The 21023-nt window shown below is 38.9% G+C and overlaps 1 protein-coding gene across 1 annotated transcript in view; it reads right to left on the bottom strand.

Annotated features, from left to right (window-relative positions):
• The window catches only part of sell (selectin L), a 44147-nt gene extending 23124 nt beyond the window's left edge, over positions 1-21023 (bottom strand). The window contains exons 1-10 of the mRNA XM_031901341.1: positions 20894-21023; positions 16748-16826; positions 13506-13892; positions 12122-12229; positions 11686-11871; positions 10682-10867; positions 10407-10598; positions 7091-7219; positions 5379-5394; positions 2239-2323 (exon numbers count right to left, since the gene is read on the bottom strand). Coding sequence (XP_031757201.1) covers positions 2239-2323; positions 5379-5394; positions 7091-7219; positions 10407-10598; positions 10682-10867; positions 11686-11871; positions 12122-12229; positions 13506-13892; positions 16748-16826; positions 20894-20896 — 1371 coding nt within the window. The 5' untranslated portion in view covers positions 20897-21023. The remainder of the gene's footprint in view (positions 1-2238; positions 2324-5378; positions 5395-7090; positions 7220-10406; positions 10599-10681; positions 10868-11685; positions 11872-12121; positions 12230-13505; positions 13893-16747; positions 16827-20893) is intronic.

Genomic DNA, 21023 nt, shown 5'->3' with positions numbered 1-21023 from the left:
ATAGATCCTGGTGAGATACTGAGATAAAAAAAGTTAACTTGATATATATTATTGATATATATATATAGATAGATAGATAGATAGATAGATAGATAGATAGATAGATAGATATTAAAAGATAAAAATACATTTTGTGCTTTTATTTTGCAAAATTATACCACTGCATCATTGTTTATAATACTTTTCCTATCGGGCACCCCCAGTTCCTGCCTTTTACTACAAAATGTACATTGTGGTTCCAGAAGCTGGGGAGATAAAGCCACTTGCATAAGCACAGAAAGAACCATACGTCAGAATGCACCCGTGTCTGTGTAGAAGCTTCATGTCCTTGTTCAGTGTGGTCTGGATTGTGGTTTTTGCAGTATTAAGTTCAAGGCAACTGTTCTTGTATCCTGAATAAGAAAGCTGATGACTATTATAACTGTAATTAGTTTTGTTAAAGCAAAAGTAATATTAATTTGCACATTATGCACAGAACAAGTTTAACAATGTATTCATATGGGGGGGGGAGCAATATCATAAGCTTCACTGTACAGGTATATAGAGAAAGCATGTACCTGTATTACTCAAACCAAAGAAGTACAGACAATTCAGTCTGTTCTGTACTGGCTATACTTTAATAAAGGCTAAGTCTTAATAGAGCAATTAGACCCATTTTAATGTGTTAAAAGAGGGGGATGTGCAACATTGTAGGTTATACTTTTTCCTTTCTTTTTCTATTCCAGTTAATCTCAGTACTGATACCATTTAAAGCTTAGATAAGCAGTCACAGCAGCCAGACAGGTGGGGAGCCACACGGAGGGGGCCGCGGGCTGCCAGCACTGCTGTAAGAGAAAACAGCATACATAATAGAGATTTTCCATAAATTACATGAACAGTTATATTGTTTCCTGTAAGTGGACAGACATGAGGGAGTACTTTAGTTATTCTTAAGAATGCTATGCTATAGGCTACAAGGGAAATTCCCTGGTATATGTCACTATTCCTGGACAGGAATCTCCCACAGATGATTGAATTAATGTGTGAACAATGACAATGGATGTTTTCTGCTTGAATTCTGAGGTGACACAGGCATCTACAGATTTCCTGTGTAGTAACCTTTACCGGATCTAGGTCATTGGGACACTATCTGTGCCTCTTACAAAACACAAAGATAAAGATCTGTGTTAACCACTTACATTCAGGAGAGGTCAAAGCTGGAAAGCACGGTGTCCCATCTGCTGCTCGCTTCCATGAATTCATATGGCGGAACACAAAAATCAAGGCAGATGATTTGTGTATGGTAGGTATTTTTAAGGCCCTAATTCCTAAGGGCTTTGGCACACACAGGCGACTAAATTCCCTCATGTGCCAGAGCCCTAATAAAGGAACAGTAATAATATCATTTAGGCTGTCTTTAAAAGATAAATGCCTCTGCATATGCGGATGTGAAAGCATTATACAACAACACATTCAAGTCTATTTAGGTCACACTTAGGTCAATTTATGAGCAGCCAATATATTACCCTGCCTGTATGATTTTGAAGTGTGGGAGGAAACCTAAGTGGGCAGTTACAGACTCAGGGGCACATTCATTAAAGTACGAATGCAAATCACGAAATCCGATAATTTCTGATGATTGCAAAAGTCTCGAAAATTCCGTTCGTTTGAATATGAAGATTTCATATTTACGATGTCTTGCTGCATGAAAACTGCGATTTTTTCAAATTGTCACACATAAAACTAGCATCAAAAATCTGAAACCTCTATAGTTTTGAAGCAAAATAAGGATCTTCCAGGGAAGGGATATCAGCTATTGACTTCGACATGATCTCGGCAAGTTTTACAGTAGCTGGCAAATTGTCAGATTCAGATTTTTAGCCGTTTTGATGCATAGTAAATCTCTGCAACTTTAAGCACTAAAAATCCGAATGGAAAAAAAAATCCAATGGTTAGTGAATGGGCACCTTAGAGATGGAAGGATATTTAAAATTGTATACATACAATTTCCGTATTTATCCTTTATACACCGTGGCATGGCTGGAAGGCCTGGATACAGTACTGAATGTACTCAAAGTAGGGGGCATAATAGAAATATTAAAATATACTCTATATGAACTGCATCTAAGTTGCAGGAAATATGTTTATTTTGGTAGGCACCCTCTAGCACATTATTTCATTGACTCATCATTAGACCAGCTTGTAACATAGTGTAGAGTGTGTGCTATGAACCTTTGTAGTAATTGGTTGAATTAATACCTTAAGTGACCACAACACTGTTACAGAGAATGAGAGACGTGCAGTTGAACACTTGGATAATAAACTGGAGGTCCACACAATCTTGCTGATGAAGACAATAAGAGCTTTATTCACAGTCACTAGCACAGCTTCTCCAGTCTCAATTATTCACACAATTCCCAACAGTAATATAATTGACTACTGTACTGTACAAAGATTCCCAGGCTGCTTGGGCCTCTCCTGCTGCCTACCTTCATGATTCTCTTCCTTCAGATCAGGTGGTTCTACAGCTCCCATGTTTCTGGCACAGGATACAGCTTGCATTAGGGGGGCCCTCTATGTGACAACAGCACCTACCTAGTTCTAGTTCGCTACAGACTGTGTAGCTGACTGGCAAGGTACTGCTAGGGTCCTGTCCACTTACTTCTCATTGGAGCCTCAGCTGCTCAGCTAGCTGGCCAATCATTATCTCTCACCACCTACAGTGATTTTTACAAATCTTGCCTGTCATTAGAAAACCTAAATGTCATACCTCCCAACTGTCCAGATTTTCACAGGACAGTCCAGATTTTAACAGCTCAGCCCACAGTCCTGGATTCTTATTGAAAAATCCCTCATTGCCCTTTGATCTTCTGCACTGAATGCAAAAAAATACAAAGTTTCTCAAATTTAATTAGAGGTTTTAGGCAGAGATCCCAGAATGCTACACTTAGATACAATTGTAACTAATAAGATAAACAGGTTTCTTGGGGGAACTGAGACTTGCATCTTAAAGGGCAATTTCACCATCATTATCAAAACTGTAATACAGGTATAGGACCCATTATCCAGAATGCTCGGGACCAAGGGTATTCCGGATAAGGGGTCTTTCCGTAATTTGGATCTCCATACCTTAAGTCTACTAAAAAATTAATAAAACATTAATTAAACCCAATAGGATTGTTTTGCATCCAATAAGGATTATTTATATCTTAGTTGGGATCAATTACAAGGTTCTGTTTTATTTCTACATAAAAAAAGGAAATCAGTTTTAAAATTCTGAATTATTTGCTTATAATGGAGTCTATGGGAGACGGGCATTCCGTAATTCAGAGCTTTCTGGATAACGGGTTTCCGGATAAGGGGTCCGATACCTGTAATACATAAAAAAGACCCCAAAACCACCACAAATGTGTTCAAACTTTACATAACCTGCCATATTTTGTAAAATGGGAGTGGTGAAAAGGCTTAGCATTAGCTAACATTGGAACTGCCCATCCCAGGTGAATTAGCCTTTACTTGTCCTTTAAAGATGGATATTCTTGCAAATACATAAGACAAGTATAAAACAAGAAACTTCCTAGCTGGAAGTGAATTATGTACAACAGTACAGTACTATGACATGTTTTGTTATAAATATATTACATAGAAACAATGTGGATTGATCTTTATTAACCTTGGATTATGTCCATTTTGTAGCAAGATGTTTCTTGTCACCACAATGATCTTATATGCTGCTTAGAGTAATAAGAAACTGAAGGGTTCAGTCTTCTCCAACATTTAAATAAAATCCAGGTCATTTAGAAAAGAGAGAACTTTAAGACTATTGATATATTTGTGCCGTGGACAAAGGGTTGGGGTAGTTATTTGGCAGTCTGGCAAGTAACATTGTGCAGTTTATCCAGCCATGTGGGTAGAAATGAAATGTAAACTGATTTGATAGCATTTATGGCAAAGCAATGCTGTAGAACATCAGAATCCGACTGCTGTTGTTATATCATTTAATATGAGGCACTCCTGTGTGAAGAAAAGAAGGATGGTTAAACAAGGTATTCGATATGGGTAAACATGTGGCAAACAACAAGGCAGTAATTAGGAATAACAGAACCCAGGGCATCATTTTTAGGGTTCTGTACATATACATATTGAAATTGAGCATCTGTCAGCACTTCTACAGGGCCCCACAGCAGCCCCAGTCAGCAGTCTGATTTATTTTGCCACTGTTACACCCTTGACAAGTATGTATGGCAGCAAGCTGGGGGGCTGCCAGTCAGATTGGGGCATGGTGAACTATATCCTAGGCATGAAAGAATATACCAGTACAGTGGTTCTGATGTCTGAATCCTTTAACATGCCAGTGTACTGAGATGTAACTACAGGTGCAGCAGACCCAGTACCCTGTAGGGGTTATGACTAATGTGGAATTTCAGTATACTGTATATGTTCATCTGTGTGGAAATTTTTCATGTTCCCCCACGTTTTGGGGTATCTGGGTATGTGGTGGTCATTTTCTTGTTGGTTCCAGTAAACCCCTTTTAATTCCACTGGGTTTGTTAAGGTGTGGAATGTGGAAGTTCCAAGAGGAAAGAACAATAGGAAACCATGGCTGCTGAGAGAAAGAAATTATCTAGAAATAAATACCATCATTTAGTTACAGGCATGTAACAAAAATGTCATCATTTATGTGAATTCCTATATACATGTGTTACGGTTGATTATCAACCACAAATTTGCTATTTTAGCTTGTTACCCTGCACTTTCATATCTCTTCCTCTCAACTAATATGACTCCCAATTGGCTTTTCCTGTATGACAATTCCCAGGAATTATTATAATTAAGAGCTAAAATAAACAGGGGTTTGTGGGGATGGGGGGTATAGCTATACCACTGGCTCTAATATACCCTAGATCAGTGATCCCCAACCAGTGGCTCAGGGGCAACATGTTGCTCACCAACCCCTTGGATGCTGCTCTCAGTGCCCCCAAACCAGGTAGTTATTTTTGAATTCCTGACTTGGAGGCAAGTTTTGGTTGAATAAAAACAAGATTTACTACCAAATAAAGCCCCTGTAAGCTGATAGTGTGCATAGAGGCTGCCTAATAGCCAATCTTAGCCCTTATTTGGCTCCTCCATGAACTTTTATGGTGCGTGTGTTGCTCTCCAAGTCTTTTTACATTTGACTGTGGCTCACGAGCAAGAAAGGTTGGGGACCCCTGCCCTAGAGTGCTCCTACCTTAGAGGGCACTCTGCTGATTTACCCTAGAGTGCTCCAGCACACTGTTATACTGTTACAGCCAATTCAGGACACTGCACAGCACCAATCAGGATGAATAAGATGAAGGACCCCCCTAAAGCTTGATGCAAACGTAAATAATATATATTGATAAATTAGCATTACTCACCTGAGTTTCTTTTTGCCTAGTGAAAAATACACACATAATTATTTGTTTGTATTTATAAATAAACATAGTCTAAACATAAATAAATATATATATATTTTTTGCTACCATCTACTGTAGGGACAACAAACCATTCATGCATTCTGCTAATTACAAATATATGGATTCAACTCATTAGGCCCCCTTTAATATGCTCTAATGGCAAGTGGAAGAGAGATGTCCCAACCATTGATGGGATGAAGTCACAGCTAACTTGTACACCTTTCTTATTTCTACAAAAGTTATATTTGGCGCAGATAAGATGGCAGACAAAGGCAGGCCTTACCCACATTATGTTAATATTTACCTATAAAAGGGCAACTGTCTCTAATATTACATTTCACTAAACTCTGATAAGTATTAAATAAATCTGTTTCACATTATTTCAGCTCATGATTCCAGCTCTTGTCAGCAGTTTGCAACCAGCTAAAAGCAGCAGGCTGAGTTGTTTTTACTGTAGAAATTGTTGGGTGGTGAATGCACACTGATTTTTGAATAAGTAATTATTAAGCATCCACTACAGTTTAGTGGATTTTTAAAATTAAAAATGGTTCACCAGAATGCATTATTAGTCAAATCCAACTGTACCAGTGTACAATACATATGTACACTTCATAAAATGAACAGCATCATAAAACTCTTCATGTACCTTCTTAACCCTTTCATTCTACAGCACTGCAGAATAGCATGTTTCCTATAAGCTGTGTTTCAAAGCAACAAAGATTTTGGTGCCTTAATGTCTCTTGAAACGTCTACAAATTCTTGTCTTATTCAAGATATTATAAGCCAAAGACAGTAATACTTAGATCCTAAATCTTTTGGGATTTGAACTTCGACAAGAAATAAAGTGTTGTTTGTTGGGCAACACTGATACATAGCATTATTGACATTTGTGGTACTTTACTTAGTTTTCCCACAATCTGTCCACCTACAGTTTCTATTCTGAAAGGCCTCACTAAGGGGCCCATTTACTTACTCACGAACCGGCCGAATGCGTCCGATTGTGTTTTTTTCGTAATGATCGGTATTTGGCGATTTTTTCGGAAAATTATTGCGACTTTTTCGTTGCCATCCGAATGTTGCGTAAAATCTGGCGATTTTTTCGTAGCGTTAAAACTTGCGCGAAAAGTCGCGCCTTTTTCGTAGCCATTCCGAAAGTTTCGCAAAATGTTGCGTTTTTTTTGTAGCGTTCGGATTCATTCAAGCTTCAGTATGGTGACTTTTCTTGGGCCAGGTTGGAGCTGCAGGGTGCCATTGAGTCCTATGGGAGGCTTCCAAAATCATGCTAAGTCTGAAAGTTTCGGGCGCCGCTTACGAGCGCTCAATACGAAAAAGTCGCGACAAGATACGAGCGAATTGTAATGGCTACGAAGAACTTGCGTTTTTTCGCGAAAATCGTATTGGTAACGAAAAAGTCGCGACAATTTCCGAAAAGTCGTAAAGGCGCCGAAAAAAATCGCAAAAAATACGAAAAAGATGCAAAATGTTCGTTTTCCAATCGGAATTTTTCCAACTCGGATTCGAATTCGTGTCTTAGTAAATCAGCCCCTAGGTGTAGAGCCCAGGGAAATTGCCCATACATAGATCCCCTACTTAAAGACAGATCTGGAAGTTAACCACCTCTTAACCACAGGAACCCATAACACTTTGGAAGAAGTAAAGTGAATTGGATTTACCTTTCTTTAGTTTTCGACTGATAAGCCAGGCTACTAATGCAAGAGCAATAGCACTGGCAGCTGTGGCTCCACCTGTTATAACTAATAATTTGGAGTGATCCTGTTCATGGTTGTGGGAAGCCATTTGACCTGAAAGAAATGCATGTTGTACCTGTTAGGAATTATTAAGGGAAATATACAGTATAATACAATAACATAACTACCAGCACCAGGGACCTGGAGCTACCGCCGTCAATCACAGTTCAGTTGCACCAAAATAATAGGGTGCACTCAACACTAGCACAGTGAACACTGAAAACAACACTAGACAGACTGTAAAAATATTTGGTGCAATTGTGCCCAATTTGGACAAGACCCAAAGTTGTGGTGAATCTGCTACCATTGTGATAGACACACAGCAATTTATTCGAAAGTATGCCTCTTTGTGACCACAATGATGCCAGAATTATGAAAGAAAATACTGCATTGTGAGAAAAAAAGATGGCTATTGCATTTAAAATTGCACTTTTCTCATGGCACTTGTGGATGTACATATGCTCTAATATATCCACCTGTATTCTGTGTGCACAGTGAGCAGCAGATGCAAGTAAACTGGAAGGCAAAGACAACATCAAATGGGCAATCACTTTAATCCTCTGCTATATGTGCCATAGAGCTAGGTATTCAGGCAAAATGGCGTACTTGCCAAGAGTTCCAAGTGTTCCTGATGAAAAATGGTGTGGGCGTAGCTTACTAGATACAGGTGTAGTTTGGCTAATTTGTTGGTGTACCTGAAAAGGAAGTCCCCCTTTTAAAGTAAAATATGGAAAGGTATACAATAAGCCCTAACCAGAAGTTTGTTGAATGGGGCAAAAGAAGATGTTTTCTCAAACATCAATGATCAAATTAGGAAAGATGGCAGTTTTTGGTGGAGCTTCCTGTTTCTCATATTTCACATGCACATCTGAAATAGGCTGAACTAGAATTTATGCTGCCATCTTATCAGCAGATGGGGTAATAGCATAGTGTGGGGTTAGTGGCAGGTCAGGGTATGTGTAATGCTAGGCAGAGGGGTTGGTTGGAGGGCATAATTGTGTAGGTGTAAGCAGGGTTTCCACCCAGCTGGTAATTTACCAGTCTAACCAGGAAACATATGCTAAGGCCAGGGCTGGAATTACAAATTTACTGGCAATTGTAAACTAGCGGGATCCACGACAGACACTTTCTTAGCTTTGAGGCTGTTTATTTACACAGGGGTGCCCATTTCAGCATACAAAACAAATCATAAAAATCCTGCCCTCTGGACACTACCTTCACACATTAAATGAGTTCCCTCACTAACCTGGGCCCCTTGTGGACTACCAGTTAGGAAACCCAAATATTGAGGGTCACCCCTGTACTCACAACACTTCTGAGGGAATTGCTCAGCCTCCTGGTTTTACTCTTAGCTCCTTAGATGGCCAGTCTCTTGGTCACTTTCTCAAGTCAAGGCAAGGCTCCCTCTGCTCCTTGAAGTGGCAGGAAAACTCCCAGCCCCACTGGGGGTCCTAACACACAGACAGGTATCCTCCCTGCTCTGTGCCCTGCTCTGAGAGAGCTTTACCCACCTTTCCATACAATTAAATACCTTTCCACAGGACAGCCTTCCTGTGGAAAGTAAGCTCCAATAGGTGAGCTGGACTACTGGAATGGATCACCTCATCCGCTTGTTCCTTCCAGAACCCTATAGCTTCCAGGGCCAGACAGCAAAACCCTTTAAACAGAAAACATTCTCTGTTTATTAACATCTCTCACTAGAGAGAACTTAAAGGGAAAACTCACATTTTCTCTCATTTTTTGGGTCACTCTACCATATAATGTAGTTGCTGGTACATTTTAAAAATCCTTAAGATGAGCCCTGACCCCTATCTTCCCTAACTTCCCACAATTTTACCTTTTTCCTTCCCCAACCCTCTCCATAGCTCACCCTTCATTCCACTGTGCAGCGTAGCTCTTCCCATTTTATGTATCCCGGAAGTGGAGCCATTCTAACTCAAATCATGTTGCAACAGAATTTAATAATGGATGTTGTATTAGTAGTTCTTAGTTAATATTAATACTTTACTTTTAGTTTACACTGAGTTGAATCTCACTACTGTGATGTCTACTGACACTAATCACTGATTCTTTGGACACTTTTTCTGCCACATAGAGGCAGATTTATAATTGTTGGAGCCTTTTGGTTTCTTTTGGTACCTCACTAGTTTAGTTATTTTTCCCTGAGCGAGCTTGATTTCTCAAATAATAAAATAAAATTCTGTTTTTCAAGGAGAAGGAAAGGTAAAAACTAAGTAAGCTTTAAATACAGTCATAAGCACACACAGAAAAGGTGCACTGTGTCCTCGATCAAAAGAAACAAAGGATTTGTTGTTTCCTTTTTTTACAAACATGTTTTTAGGGGATCTGACTTCCTCTCTCAGAAAAATCCTTCATTCCGGGGGCCAGAGTCTGCGCAGCTCTCTCCTCTCTCCTGCTCCCCCTCCCACAAGAAAGCTAAGAACTCCCCCCTCCATTAGGAATGTGTGATCTGAGCTAACAACCACTAGACTGCAAGCAGGAAGTTACTTAAAATGGAAGCAAGCTGCTGTCTTAAACTAATGGAGAAAGCTTCTAGGGCTCTTTACTCAGGTATGGTAATGTTTTCTGCAGAATAAATATAGCGTTCTAGGTGGCACTAATGTGGCTAATCTATTGGCAGTAAAATGCCAAAATGACTTTCCTTTAATACAGCGTTTTAGAGTTCTTTGTAAAACTTTACAGATCAGGATCATACACATGTAAGTGAGTGATCTATAACTAGCGAGTAGTTTAGGGACCTATGGTCAGCCCCCCCCTGGTCATTGCCAGAGTAATGAATGATCTGTGCTAATCCTACACCTTATCAGCCATTATTAGAATGAATGTGTGCCTATTTATTTTTCTATTCTCTAGAGAATGTACTGCATTAACCATGTGTTGGGGATGGAAGTGGTATGAATTAGCTTATAATTAAGGGTATTTCCTGAAACATCTCAGGTAGTTCTCTGTATTCTTTAGAAGATTACTTTGTAATGCCCACAAGGTTCAACTGAATTGGGATTATTATACTATAAAATGAAGGTCAACCTTTCCTACCATCAGGGAGCCCTAAGAATGTTGGCCATGCTGTACCTGAGTGTGATGTTTTCCCAGACAGTAAGGATAATAAAGGGTTAAAATATATATCTTAAACTGGCTTGAAAAATGTCAGTCAGAACAGAATAAGAATAAGAGTATTTTTTTAAACTTGCTATGCAGTAGTGATTGGAATTCCTATTACCTGTGCAGTGCGGAGGTGATCTAGTCCATGTTCCAGAAGCTAAGCATTCAATTTCATCTGGTTCAAATAGATGGGATCCCTCAGAACATCTGAATCTGCATTTGGACTGGAAGCTGGATTCCTTCCATGGATGAGTGCAGTTGATATATATATATTCTTGTGTTTGGCCTGAAAGGCTTTCACATTGCACCACTGTTGGATTGAGAATGAAATCACTGAGAAGTTGCCCCTTTAGCTTAAATAATGTGTAGTTTTCTTCATGGATTACAAATTACCTGTGCAATGTGGAGGTTCTCTGCTCCAGGCTCCAGAAGATAAACATTCTGTTTCATGAGATCCATTTAAATGGAATCCTTCAGAACAAGCAAATTTACAGGAAGACTGAAAACTGAATTCACCCAGCGGGTGGCTGCAGTTCATATATCTGTGGGGTTGGGTTGGCAGACTCTCGCACTGTATAGCTGCATGGAATGAACAGTATAATAAGCAGTACTGAAGCAGTAAGATCATATTTATGTGCTACATTTATTTAAAGGAATACTGCCATGGGAAAACACGTTTTTTCATAACACATCAGTTAATAGAGCTTCTCCAGCAGAATCCTGCATTGAAATTCTTTTTTCAAAAACACAAACTGATTTTTATATTTCATTTTGAAATTTCACATGGGCCTAGCCATATTCTTCATTTTCCCAGGGTGCCACAACCATGTTACTTGTGCTTTTGATAAAATTCAGTGACAATATAATGTTGAGCTGTAAGTTGGAGTGATATCACCACCCCCTTTCCAGCAGCCAATCAGCAGAACAATGGGAATATAGCAAGATAGCAGCTCCCAGTAGATATCAGAATAGCACTGAATAGTAAGAAATCCAAGTCCAGCTTGGGACTCCTCCAGTTACATGGGAGTAGGAGAAACAATAGGTTCTAATGTGTAGCGGTGGCCCTTCTGAAAGCTCAGACTCAGGCACAATGCACTAAGATGGCTGCCTACACACCAATATTACAACTAAAAAAAATACATCTAATAGTTCAAGAATAAAATGTAAACTTGAAGAGTGAATTATTTGCTATGTAAACAGTGTAATTTATTAAAAAAGTACCATAAAAATCATGACAGTATCCCTTTAATTTTAACAGACATTTATATTATTACTTCTATATCTACAGGGTAAAAAAAGTAGAGTGCATGTGTAAACCTATGCTGGAGTAATGGCATTACTTATGCTGTAGTAATGGCATGACTGGAAAAGACATTCCTATACTATGGAGCTGTTACCTGTACATTGGGGAGATTCTCTGCTCCAACCTCCAGAAGATAAACATTGAGTTTCATTTAATCCATTTATGTGGAATCCTTCAGAACAGGCAAATCTGCAGGAGGACTGATAACTGAATTCCCCCCATGGATGAGTACAGTTGATATGTCCATTAGGCAGATGTTTAAGATCCTCACACTTCACCACTGTTGGACAATGAGAGTGCAAAATAAGTACACAATATCATACCTATAAGCTAGCTTTAGTTTCATAGGATTCAAAGGATATTCTTGTGCCAGAAAACAATTTGTAGGGTTTTCTAATAGTAAAATATCATGCTAATTGTCAGCTAGGTCAGTTGCATGCAATTTTTTCTCATTATAATTTACATTTATCTAATTATTTTTTAGTCAAGGAAGAATATTTCCCCCATTTTTGTTACAGAAAAAAACTAACCATTTTGACAATGGCTCCCATAAAATCCTTCATGACAGCTGCAGGTATAGTTGTTTATTGTTTCAATGCATTCTCCGTGTTCACCACATATTCTTTTGTTACATGAAGCTGTGTAAAAAGAAAGACTGACTGTTACCTTTTCCTATATCCTATAGATTATCATATACTTAGGGGTTAGTTAGGTTTGGTAAATGCAGTTAAAAAAGTATAAAAATAATGTATTGTGTACTGCTTTTGTAGAAGCATTCAAACTCTGGAAGCCTGTTAAGTAATGCACAACTTGAAGAATACAGGTTTATCCAGAAACCCATTACCCAGAAAGCTCCGAATTACAGGAAAGCATCTCCCATAGGCTCAATTCTAATCAAGCAATTCAATTTTTTAAAAATGATAACTTTTTTTTTCTGTAGTAATAAAACAATACAATTAATCCTTATTGAAGGAAAAACAATCATATTGGGTTTATTTTGTGTTTGAATTTGTGGTGATCCAAATTGCGGAAAGATCTCTTATCTGGAAAACCCCAGGTCCCAAGCATTATGGATAACAGATCCATACAGGTACATACCTGTACAACACTGTTTGCCTGTCATATGACTTGCAAACTAAGGGGCATTCCAGGAGATGCCAATTTGCTGCCCACCTTCCAACACCCTCTGTATGACTATTGTAGGCAGCGCTGCCTCAAGAAGTATTAGAGCACAAAAAAATTCAACCTGAGGGAGCAAGAATACAAAATACATGGAGCATTGTGTCATGGGTTTTCTAGCTTTGCACCTTGTTCTGAAATCATAAAGAGCCCTTGTGTCATTTTTAACTTTGAATATGTGTAAATGCTGTTGCAGCACCCATAACAGGAACACAGACTAAAGGTGGTCATACATGGGCCGATAAAAGCTGCTGACTGTCTGAGTTGGCAGTTATCAGCCTGTACATGAGGCCTTCAGACAGGCCAACCTAACCAAGGTCTGGCCAAAAAGCATGCAGATGATGATCAGGTAGGTATAAAAATCCTGTCGGGGACAAAGAGCGCATTGGTGTGTTGACGCGGCTCTCATCCCGATGGCCTCTATTCCAAGGGCCCGAGGCCCGAACGATTATATCAAGCTGATATTGCCCACCTTAAGGTAACAGGGTCCCCACAGGCTCTCAACTGATCTGTCCAATTTAAAATGACACATGTCGATGTACTTATTGGCAGGCACGTGGCACGGCAGAACTTGCTATGGCAGACTTGCTATCAGATCTGATTATTTGGGCCACTGGCTACAATGAACAATAATAATTGAGCATTGTTGTCTATACCCATATGGTACTTAATCTTTGCGTTTGGCCCACGGGCCGATTGGCAAAACATTGCTAGTGTTGCTGAAGTTTTCCTTACCTGTGTAACACAAAGCTCTCTTCTTTTTTATACAAGCATCATCATTCCATTTCCCTGTATCGTTTTGTCTTTGAATATATATTTCTACACAATCTTCTTTGTTCTTCTTGTTGTTTGGCTCCCCTTTCCCCCAGTTCTGGGCTTCTTCTGTCAGTGTTTTGTTGGTACCCACCCAAGTCCAAGTACCACTGATCTTCCTTATTCCTATCCAGTAATATGTTGGGTTGTGGGGGATGGCTTTGTTTAGGTATTCTATCTCTTCTTTGTTTTGAATGGCCACCAGGTCAGTGTAACTGTTCTTGCAGAACACACGGGCTTGATCATAATTCATGTTCTCTACGGAGTAGTGATATGTCCAGCACTGAACTGGTGAAACCTGCAACATAGCTGCCATGGAAAATTATTAAACTTTAGTCAACAAAGATACAGTGGTGTGAAAAACTATTTGCCCCCTTCCTGATTTCTTATTCTTTTGCATGTTTGTCACACTTAAATGTTTCTGCTCATCAAAAACCGTTAACTATTAGTCAAAGATAACATAATTGAACACAAAATGCAGTTTTTAAATGAAGGTTTACGTTATTAAGGGAGAAAAAAAACTCCAGATCTACATGGCCCTGTGTGAAAAAGTGATTGCCCCCCTTGTTAAAAAATAACTTAACTGTAGTTTATCACACCTGAGTTCAATTTCTGTAGTCACCCCCAGGCCTGATTACTGCCACACCTGTTTCAATCAAGAAATCACTTAAATAGGAGCTACCTGACACAGAGAAGTAGACCAAAAGCACCTTAAAAGCTAGACATCATGCCAAGATCCAAAGAAATTCAGGAACAAATGAGAACAAAAGTAATTGAGATCTATCAGTCTGGTAAAGGTTATAAAGCCATTTCTAAAGCTTTGGGACTCCAGCGAACCACAGTGAGAGCCATTATCCACAAATGGCAAAAACATGGAACAGTGGTGAACCTTCCCAGGAGTGGCCGGCCGACCAAAATTACCCCAAGAGCGCAGAGACAACTCATCCGAGAGGCCACAAAAGACCCCAGGACAACATCTAAAGAACTGCAGGCCTCACTTGCCTCAATTAAGGTCAGTGTTCACGACTCCACCATAAGAAAGAGACTGGGCAAAAACGGCCTGCATGGCAGATTTCCAAGGCACAAACCACTTTTAAGCAAAAAGAACATTATGGCTCGTGTCAATTTTGCTAAAAAACATCTCAATGATTGCCAAGACTTTTGGGAAAATACCTTGTGGACCGACGAGACAAAAGTTGAACTTTTTGGAAGGTGCGTGTCCCGTTACATCTGGCGTAAAAGTAACACAGCATTTCAGAAAAAGAACATCATACCAACAGTAAAATATGGTGGTGGTAGTGTGATGGTCTGGGGTTGTTTTGCTGCTTCAGGACCTGGAAGGCTTGCTGTGATAGATGGAACCATGAATTCTACTGTCTACCAAAAAATCCTGAAGGAGAATGTCCGGCCATCTGTTCGTCAACTCAAGCTGAAGCGATCTTGGGTGCTGCAGCAGGACAATGACCCAAAACAAACCAGCAAATCCACCTCTGAATGGCTGAAGAAAAACAAAATGAAGACTTTGGAGTGGCCTAGTCAAAGTCCTGACCTGAATCCTATTGAGATGTTGTGGCATGACCTTAAAAAGGCGGTTCATGCTAGAAACCCCTCAAATAAAGCTGAATTACAACAATTCTGCAAAGATGAGTGGGCCAAAATTCCTCCAGAGCGCTGTAAAAGACTCGTTGCAAGTTATCGCAAACGCTTGATTGCAGTTATTGCTGCTAAGGGTGGCCCAACCAGTTATTAGGTTCAGGGGGCAATTACTTTTTCACAGAGGGCCATGTAGGTTTGGATTTTTTTCTCCCTAAATATTAAAAACCCTCATTTAAAAACTGCATTTTGTGTTTACTTGTGTTATCTTTGACTAATAGTTAAATGTGTTTGATGAGCAGAAACATTTTGTGTGACAAACATGCAAAAGAATAAGAAATCAGGAAGGGGGCAAATAGTTTTTCACACCACTGTATGAGACTGGCATCATGTGATAAAAGGTGCAATGTTGCTGCAGGTCTTGTCACCTCTAGCAACCAGCAGGTAGTATTTACTGGTCATCTGTTTAAAAGCAAATATTTAATTGGTTGTTATGGCGTAAACGTAAGAAAATGGTTCATATTAGTCAATACTGTAATAGTAATGAAGTAGTACATTGGCCAAAGGCAAAGGATAGCCAATTTTAGTCAGTTGGGGGGGGGGGGGGCATGAAGGTGAACCACTCCTTTAAAGGTTTGTGAACAGGTAACCACAAGCTTGGCAATATTCCTATTTCATTCACAGAGCACTGCAATGTGATGTGGCCTGTGACTGTTCTTCTTGCTTCCTATGACGGCCCAGACTGCCCTTGGATCCAGTTGCTTGCTATGAGCAGTACATTGTAATGTTCTAATAAACACATCATTTTGGGGGGCAAATGGTTAAAATAATTGACTGTTGCTATTTGTAGTAATGATCAAAACACCCATTATTCATCATCAGGGCGACCATCAGAAATAATGGGGCCCACATTACAAAATTGTCAGAGCCCCCCTCCTGCTATGAATTTGGCCCTAAGGAATGTAATATGAGTCGCTAACTGGAAAAATGTTTGCAATGCGAATAAATATTTAGAATTTTGCCTTTGCCAGTGTGCAGTTTATATAATAAAACTTCTTAATGAAAAAGTCTCTATTTTCGTGCTATCAATTTCCTCATCTTTCAGCATGTTGCAATTTCTTATGAAAACTATTTGTTAATTATTTTACATTTCCCCCTTTAATTTTAAAAAATATATACTATATATAAAATAAGTATATATTTTGACCCGAACTGCCAGCTTTTCGGAAGGGCTGTCCAGGTCAAAACAGCCTGCCCAGTTTTCCAAATTAGGAAAACCGAGCAGGACTCTATGAGACTGACGTGAACTGGTCCCCTGTATCTCTCAGGGCCCTCAGTGGAACAGACTGAAGCCATTGGGTACTACTGATCGGTCTCTTCCTGTTGCTGTTATGGTGAGTTTGCCTGTATTGATGATTATGATACTAAAGATGCATCAAAACATTTTGGACCATATATGTGGGTACTAGGCACTTATTCTGCTTTGAAACAATGCCAATGGGAAAGAACTTTTGGCAAGTTTTAGAAAGCTCAGTCATTGCACTTACTTGGTAAATATTCCTTTTACTTACCATTAAAGACAAAAAGAGTGACAAACACTTTCAGAGCCCTCCAAACAAATGTCAGGCATATTTTACTGTTCTTCTGATGCTGTAAAGAAGGGATAGATAAAGATACAGGATTTACATTATTAATTTAATTAATCAATCAATGAAAAGACTTCACTAATCTGTGCTCTTTAAATGAAAATTTGTTTTTAAAAAAAAAAGGACAACAAAATTGCAGCTATTGATTCATGAATAAAGAATAGACTGTAAAAAGTGAAGCTCTGCCCAATAAACTGGCTTAGTTGTTTCCCTCAGAGCAACCTAGAAAGTGAAAAAACCACCAACTGTGGAGTCGAAAAAAACCCCTCAATTTTTATTCTGAACTGAGGGAACCAGCTATACTGCAACACGAAAGGCTTAAAGGGACAGTACATCCTTTTGTTTAACATAGGTTCAGTAAATGGGACTTAACTGCTTAACAGACATTTTGCCTATTGATTTAATTTAGAAAAAAACTATGGCTTTTGTTATTTTTTGAGCTAAACAGGAAAAATTAGATTCCCAGAACTCAGATAATCCCCCTGTGTATGGACATCTGATTTTTCTGTGCTCTGGTAATCTATTTCAAAATGGCACCCATTTGAAATCCTACACAGCTACATGTATCCCTGCCTATTAAAGGCTATAAATATAGACACAATACCTGCTATATATGTATAATAATACAAAACTAGTTATATCGGCAGTGCCATCTCAGGGCTTCTTGCCGCCCACGTAGATGGCGCCCACCTTGCTCCTCCATGCTTCATTTTTTCGCGTTGGAGAGGTTAAAGGGGGGTTAAATCGCCAGTGCAGAGAGTACAATAATGCTCTCAGCACTAGAATAACCAGGAGTCTGAAAAATTGATTTTTGGCTCTTTAAGTTACCAGGAGGCATGTTTTTCAAATTACCTCATAGCAGCACCCCTGTATATTGGTGCTACAGTACAATAGTCACTACACTGGTGGTAATCTAGCAAAATATAATATCAGCTATACTGTTGATAATCTAGAATACAGTGTAATCTCTTATTGCTAAAATACAAAACCTTGGAAATCTAGCTAAAATGCAATTTTTTCCAATATGATTACCATATGTTTGTACTCTTCGAAACCCCAGGATAATGTTGTGTTTAGGGCATATTCACCATCCAGGATAAATTGTAGGGTCATTTTTTTCACATAAAATGAGGACACAGTAATTGCAACTCTTGCAGAGACACATAGACAGAATGCAGGGCAAGCATGGTGGTAGCCACCACACAGGTAGAATTATTGCAAGCCCTAAGGGAATCTGGGGTCTGTATTGGATGTAGTTTGCCATGATTCAAAATGGAATCACCTTTTGTTAGTTGCTATATTATGATATTATTATCATTATGTCATGATGAAAACCACAAAATGGAAAGAAAAAAACTAGAATGAGTCTCTGGTGGGCACCGGCGGAAAAAAAACAGGAAACAACCCCTTCCCCAGCACTGATAACCCTCATCTCACACACCCTGTATTCTATGCCACATCAGAGATTATGTGGAGGTGGTGAGAAAAAAAATGAATATATTATCACATTTATAACTAAGCAAATGATATAAGAAGGGTGTAAATGACTGATATAAAATGTGGTCAATATCTGCATAGAAATCAGTTTCCCACTACATTTCTATTGTGCTGATGAAGCATGCTGCACCTACAAATAGATGTATATTTTAGACTGTAAGCTCTATTAAGCAGAGCCCTCTCCAAGGCACTGCCAACAATATCAATGCAACAGAGCAGAAATTCTTTATTCTGCCTCCTCCTTGCCCTCTACAGTCATTGAGACTTGCAGCCAGCACTTCATTGAGTTTTCTAATGCACCACCAATGCGCCACTGAACCCCATGCCTCATCTGTTTGCAATGTGGCTCCGGATCAGCAGGCACCACGGAATGAATTCTGAGAGGCTCTCCATGGGCAGGAGGCCTGCTTCTCTGCCCCAAGACACCCATAGAGACACTAAAGAGTCCTGTTACTACCTATTGCTTTACTCACTGCATGTAGTGTTTACAGAGCTCACTGCTTTGAGCGCAGTGTCAACATTTATGAGTGCTGTTTATTATTGAAATATTTGTTGATTATTGTATTAAACGCACATAACAAATATTAACTATCAACACTAAAGATGTACAGCTTAACTCTTACGCCCCTTTTTGTGGTACGGAGTCACTATTCTCCTTTCCAGCCTTCCCACTCCCCTAAAAGTGTGCGCGCATAGTAAGCTATGGATTCATACAGTATATTTGTGAAATAGGAAGGCCAGCATTCTATAAATATGCCAAATAGAGATCAGGGCTTTGTGATCTTAGAGATTTACCAAATAATAATAAGGTTCCTTAATGGGGCTTAACAGTGACTGGGAGCCCAGTCTTAACCTTTAAATTAACTTTTAGTATAATATAAAGACTGATATTCTGAGACAATTTAAAGTTCATCTTCACTAATTATTTAACTTTTTGTTCAGCAGCTCTCCAGTTTGGAATTTCAGCAGGTATCTGGTTGCTAGGGTTCAAATTACCCTAGTAGCCAGGAAGTGTTTTAAATGAGAAACTGGTACAGGTATAGGACCCATTATCCAGAATGCTCGGGACCAAGGGTATTCCGGATAAGGGGTCTTTCCATAATTTGGATCTCCATACCTTAAGTCTACTAAAAAATTAATAAAACATTAATTAAACCCAATAGGCTTGTTTTGCATCCAATAAGGATTATTTATATCTTAGTGGGGATCAATTACAAGGTTCTGTTTTATTTCTACATAAAAAAAGGAAATCAGTTTTAAAATTCTGAATTATTTGCTTATAATGGAGTCTATAGGAGACGGGCTTTCCGTAATTTGGAGCTTTCTGGATAACGGGTTTCCGGATAAGGGGTTCGATACCTGTATATGAATAGAAGACTGAATAGTAGCAGTAACAATAAATTGTCGTCTCAGAGAGAAAGAGTTTTTGGCTGCTGGGGTCAGTGACCCCCACTTGAAATTACAAATGAATACCAAATAAGAAGTTGCTAAGAATCTATAAAATACTAAAAGTTAACTTAAAGGAGAACTAAAGCCTAATTAAAGAAGTAAAACAGAAATGTTGTACATTATGTTTTGGGCTTCTATATAATCCAAAGCAACCACAGCCCTTTAGCAGAGAAGATCTGTGCCTCCCAATATACCCCAGTAGCTCCCCATATTCTTTTCTGCTGATTCCCTGCTCTGTGCTCTGTGCTGATTAGTAATTAATACAGATAATTACTACATGGCAGCTCAGAAACCAGTGCAATTAGGATCAGAATTTAGTAATTAGTCCTGGAGCATCAGATTATATGACAGACCAACCTCATTTTCTGCTTGATATTTTGCTACAACCCCTAAGCTCAGCTTCTCAGCATGATTTAGTTCTCCTTTAAATATGAATAACCACTTTGTGGCCATTAATGGTGAGTTTGGAAAGAATGTCTATTTACTCTCCAAGATTCCCATTGTAGATCAGTTGTGCTGAGGACTCCAGTGAACATACATAATGACATGTTGATAGATATTTTTCATGCAATTTACAGCAGGCAAATTACAATGGATTTTTGTTTGAAAATTCTGAACTAGAAGGTAAAAACACGCAAATCAGGCCAATGCTTTGCCATCAGTATTTTGCACAATTAATAATAATATAGCAACTTTATCTTACATAAACTACATGTTCTTCTTAATTAAACCTTTAACACTCATGATCAGTAGTATTTAAATGCATTTGCAGCAAACTGCTCTGGAACTTCAGATCCATTTGATCTATTTTTGTTTCCTTCCCATGGCATACTGGTATAGGCTCCAGGGCTATGCTATATGTGGCATTGCAGCAGGCTTCTTACTTGTACTGTGGCTGTTAAGATTTTTTTATTCCCCATTTTAGGGGATGGCACAAAAAAATTACTCAACAGACCAATGCAAATTTAAAAAAATCAAATTTTTTGTGAATAGAGTACAAAATGTATCCCCCTGCAAGTCCTTAGGGAAATTGCCCAATGATGCTGTTTTTCAATACAGGATTCTATTGCTTGGAACTATATTAAAGATAAACTTATTAATTGTTAAAAAAAATCTTATGCTTACCATGCTTTTGCCTGTTGATTCTGTTAGATTTTGGGCACAGGAATAAAATGTATTTGATGCACAGTCTATATTGTGAATACTGTGAATGTTTGCCTTATCTTCTGGTTCTCCTTTGCATATTCTCAGATTA

Source organism: Xenopus tropicalis, chromosome 4, assembly GCF_000004195.4.
Source record: "Xenopus tropicalis strain Nigerian chromosome 4, UCB_Xtro_10.0, whole genome shotgun sequence".
In the NCBI taxonomy this organism is placed as follows: Eukaryota; Metazoa; Chordata; class Amphibia; order Anura; family Pipidae; genus Xenopus; species Xenopus tropicalis.
This window is presented reverse-complemented; position numbering and strand designations above follow the sequence as displayed.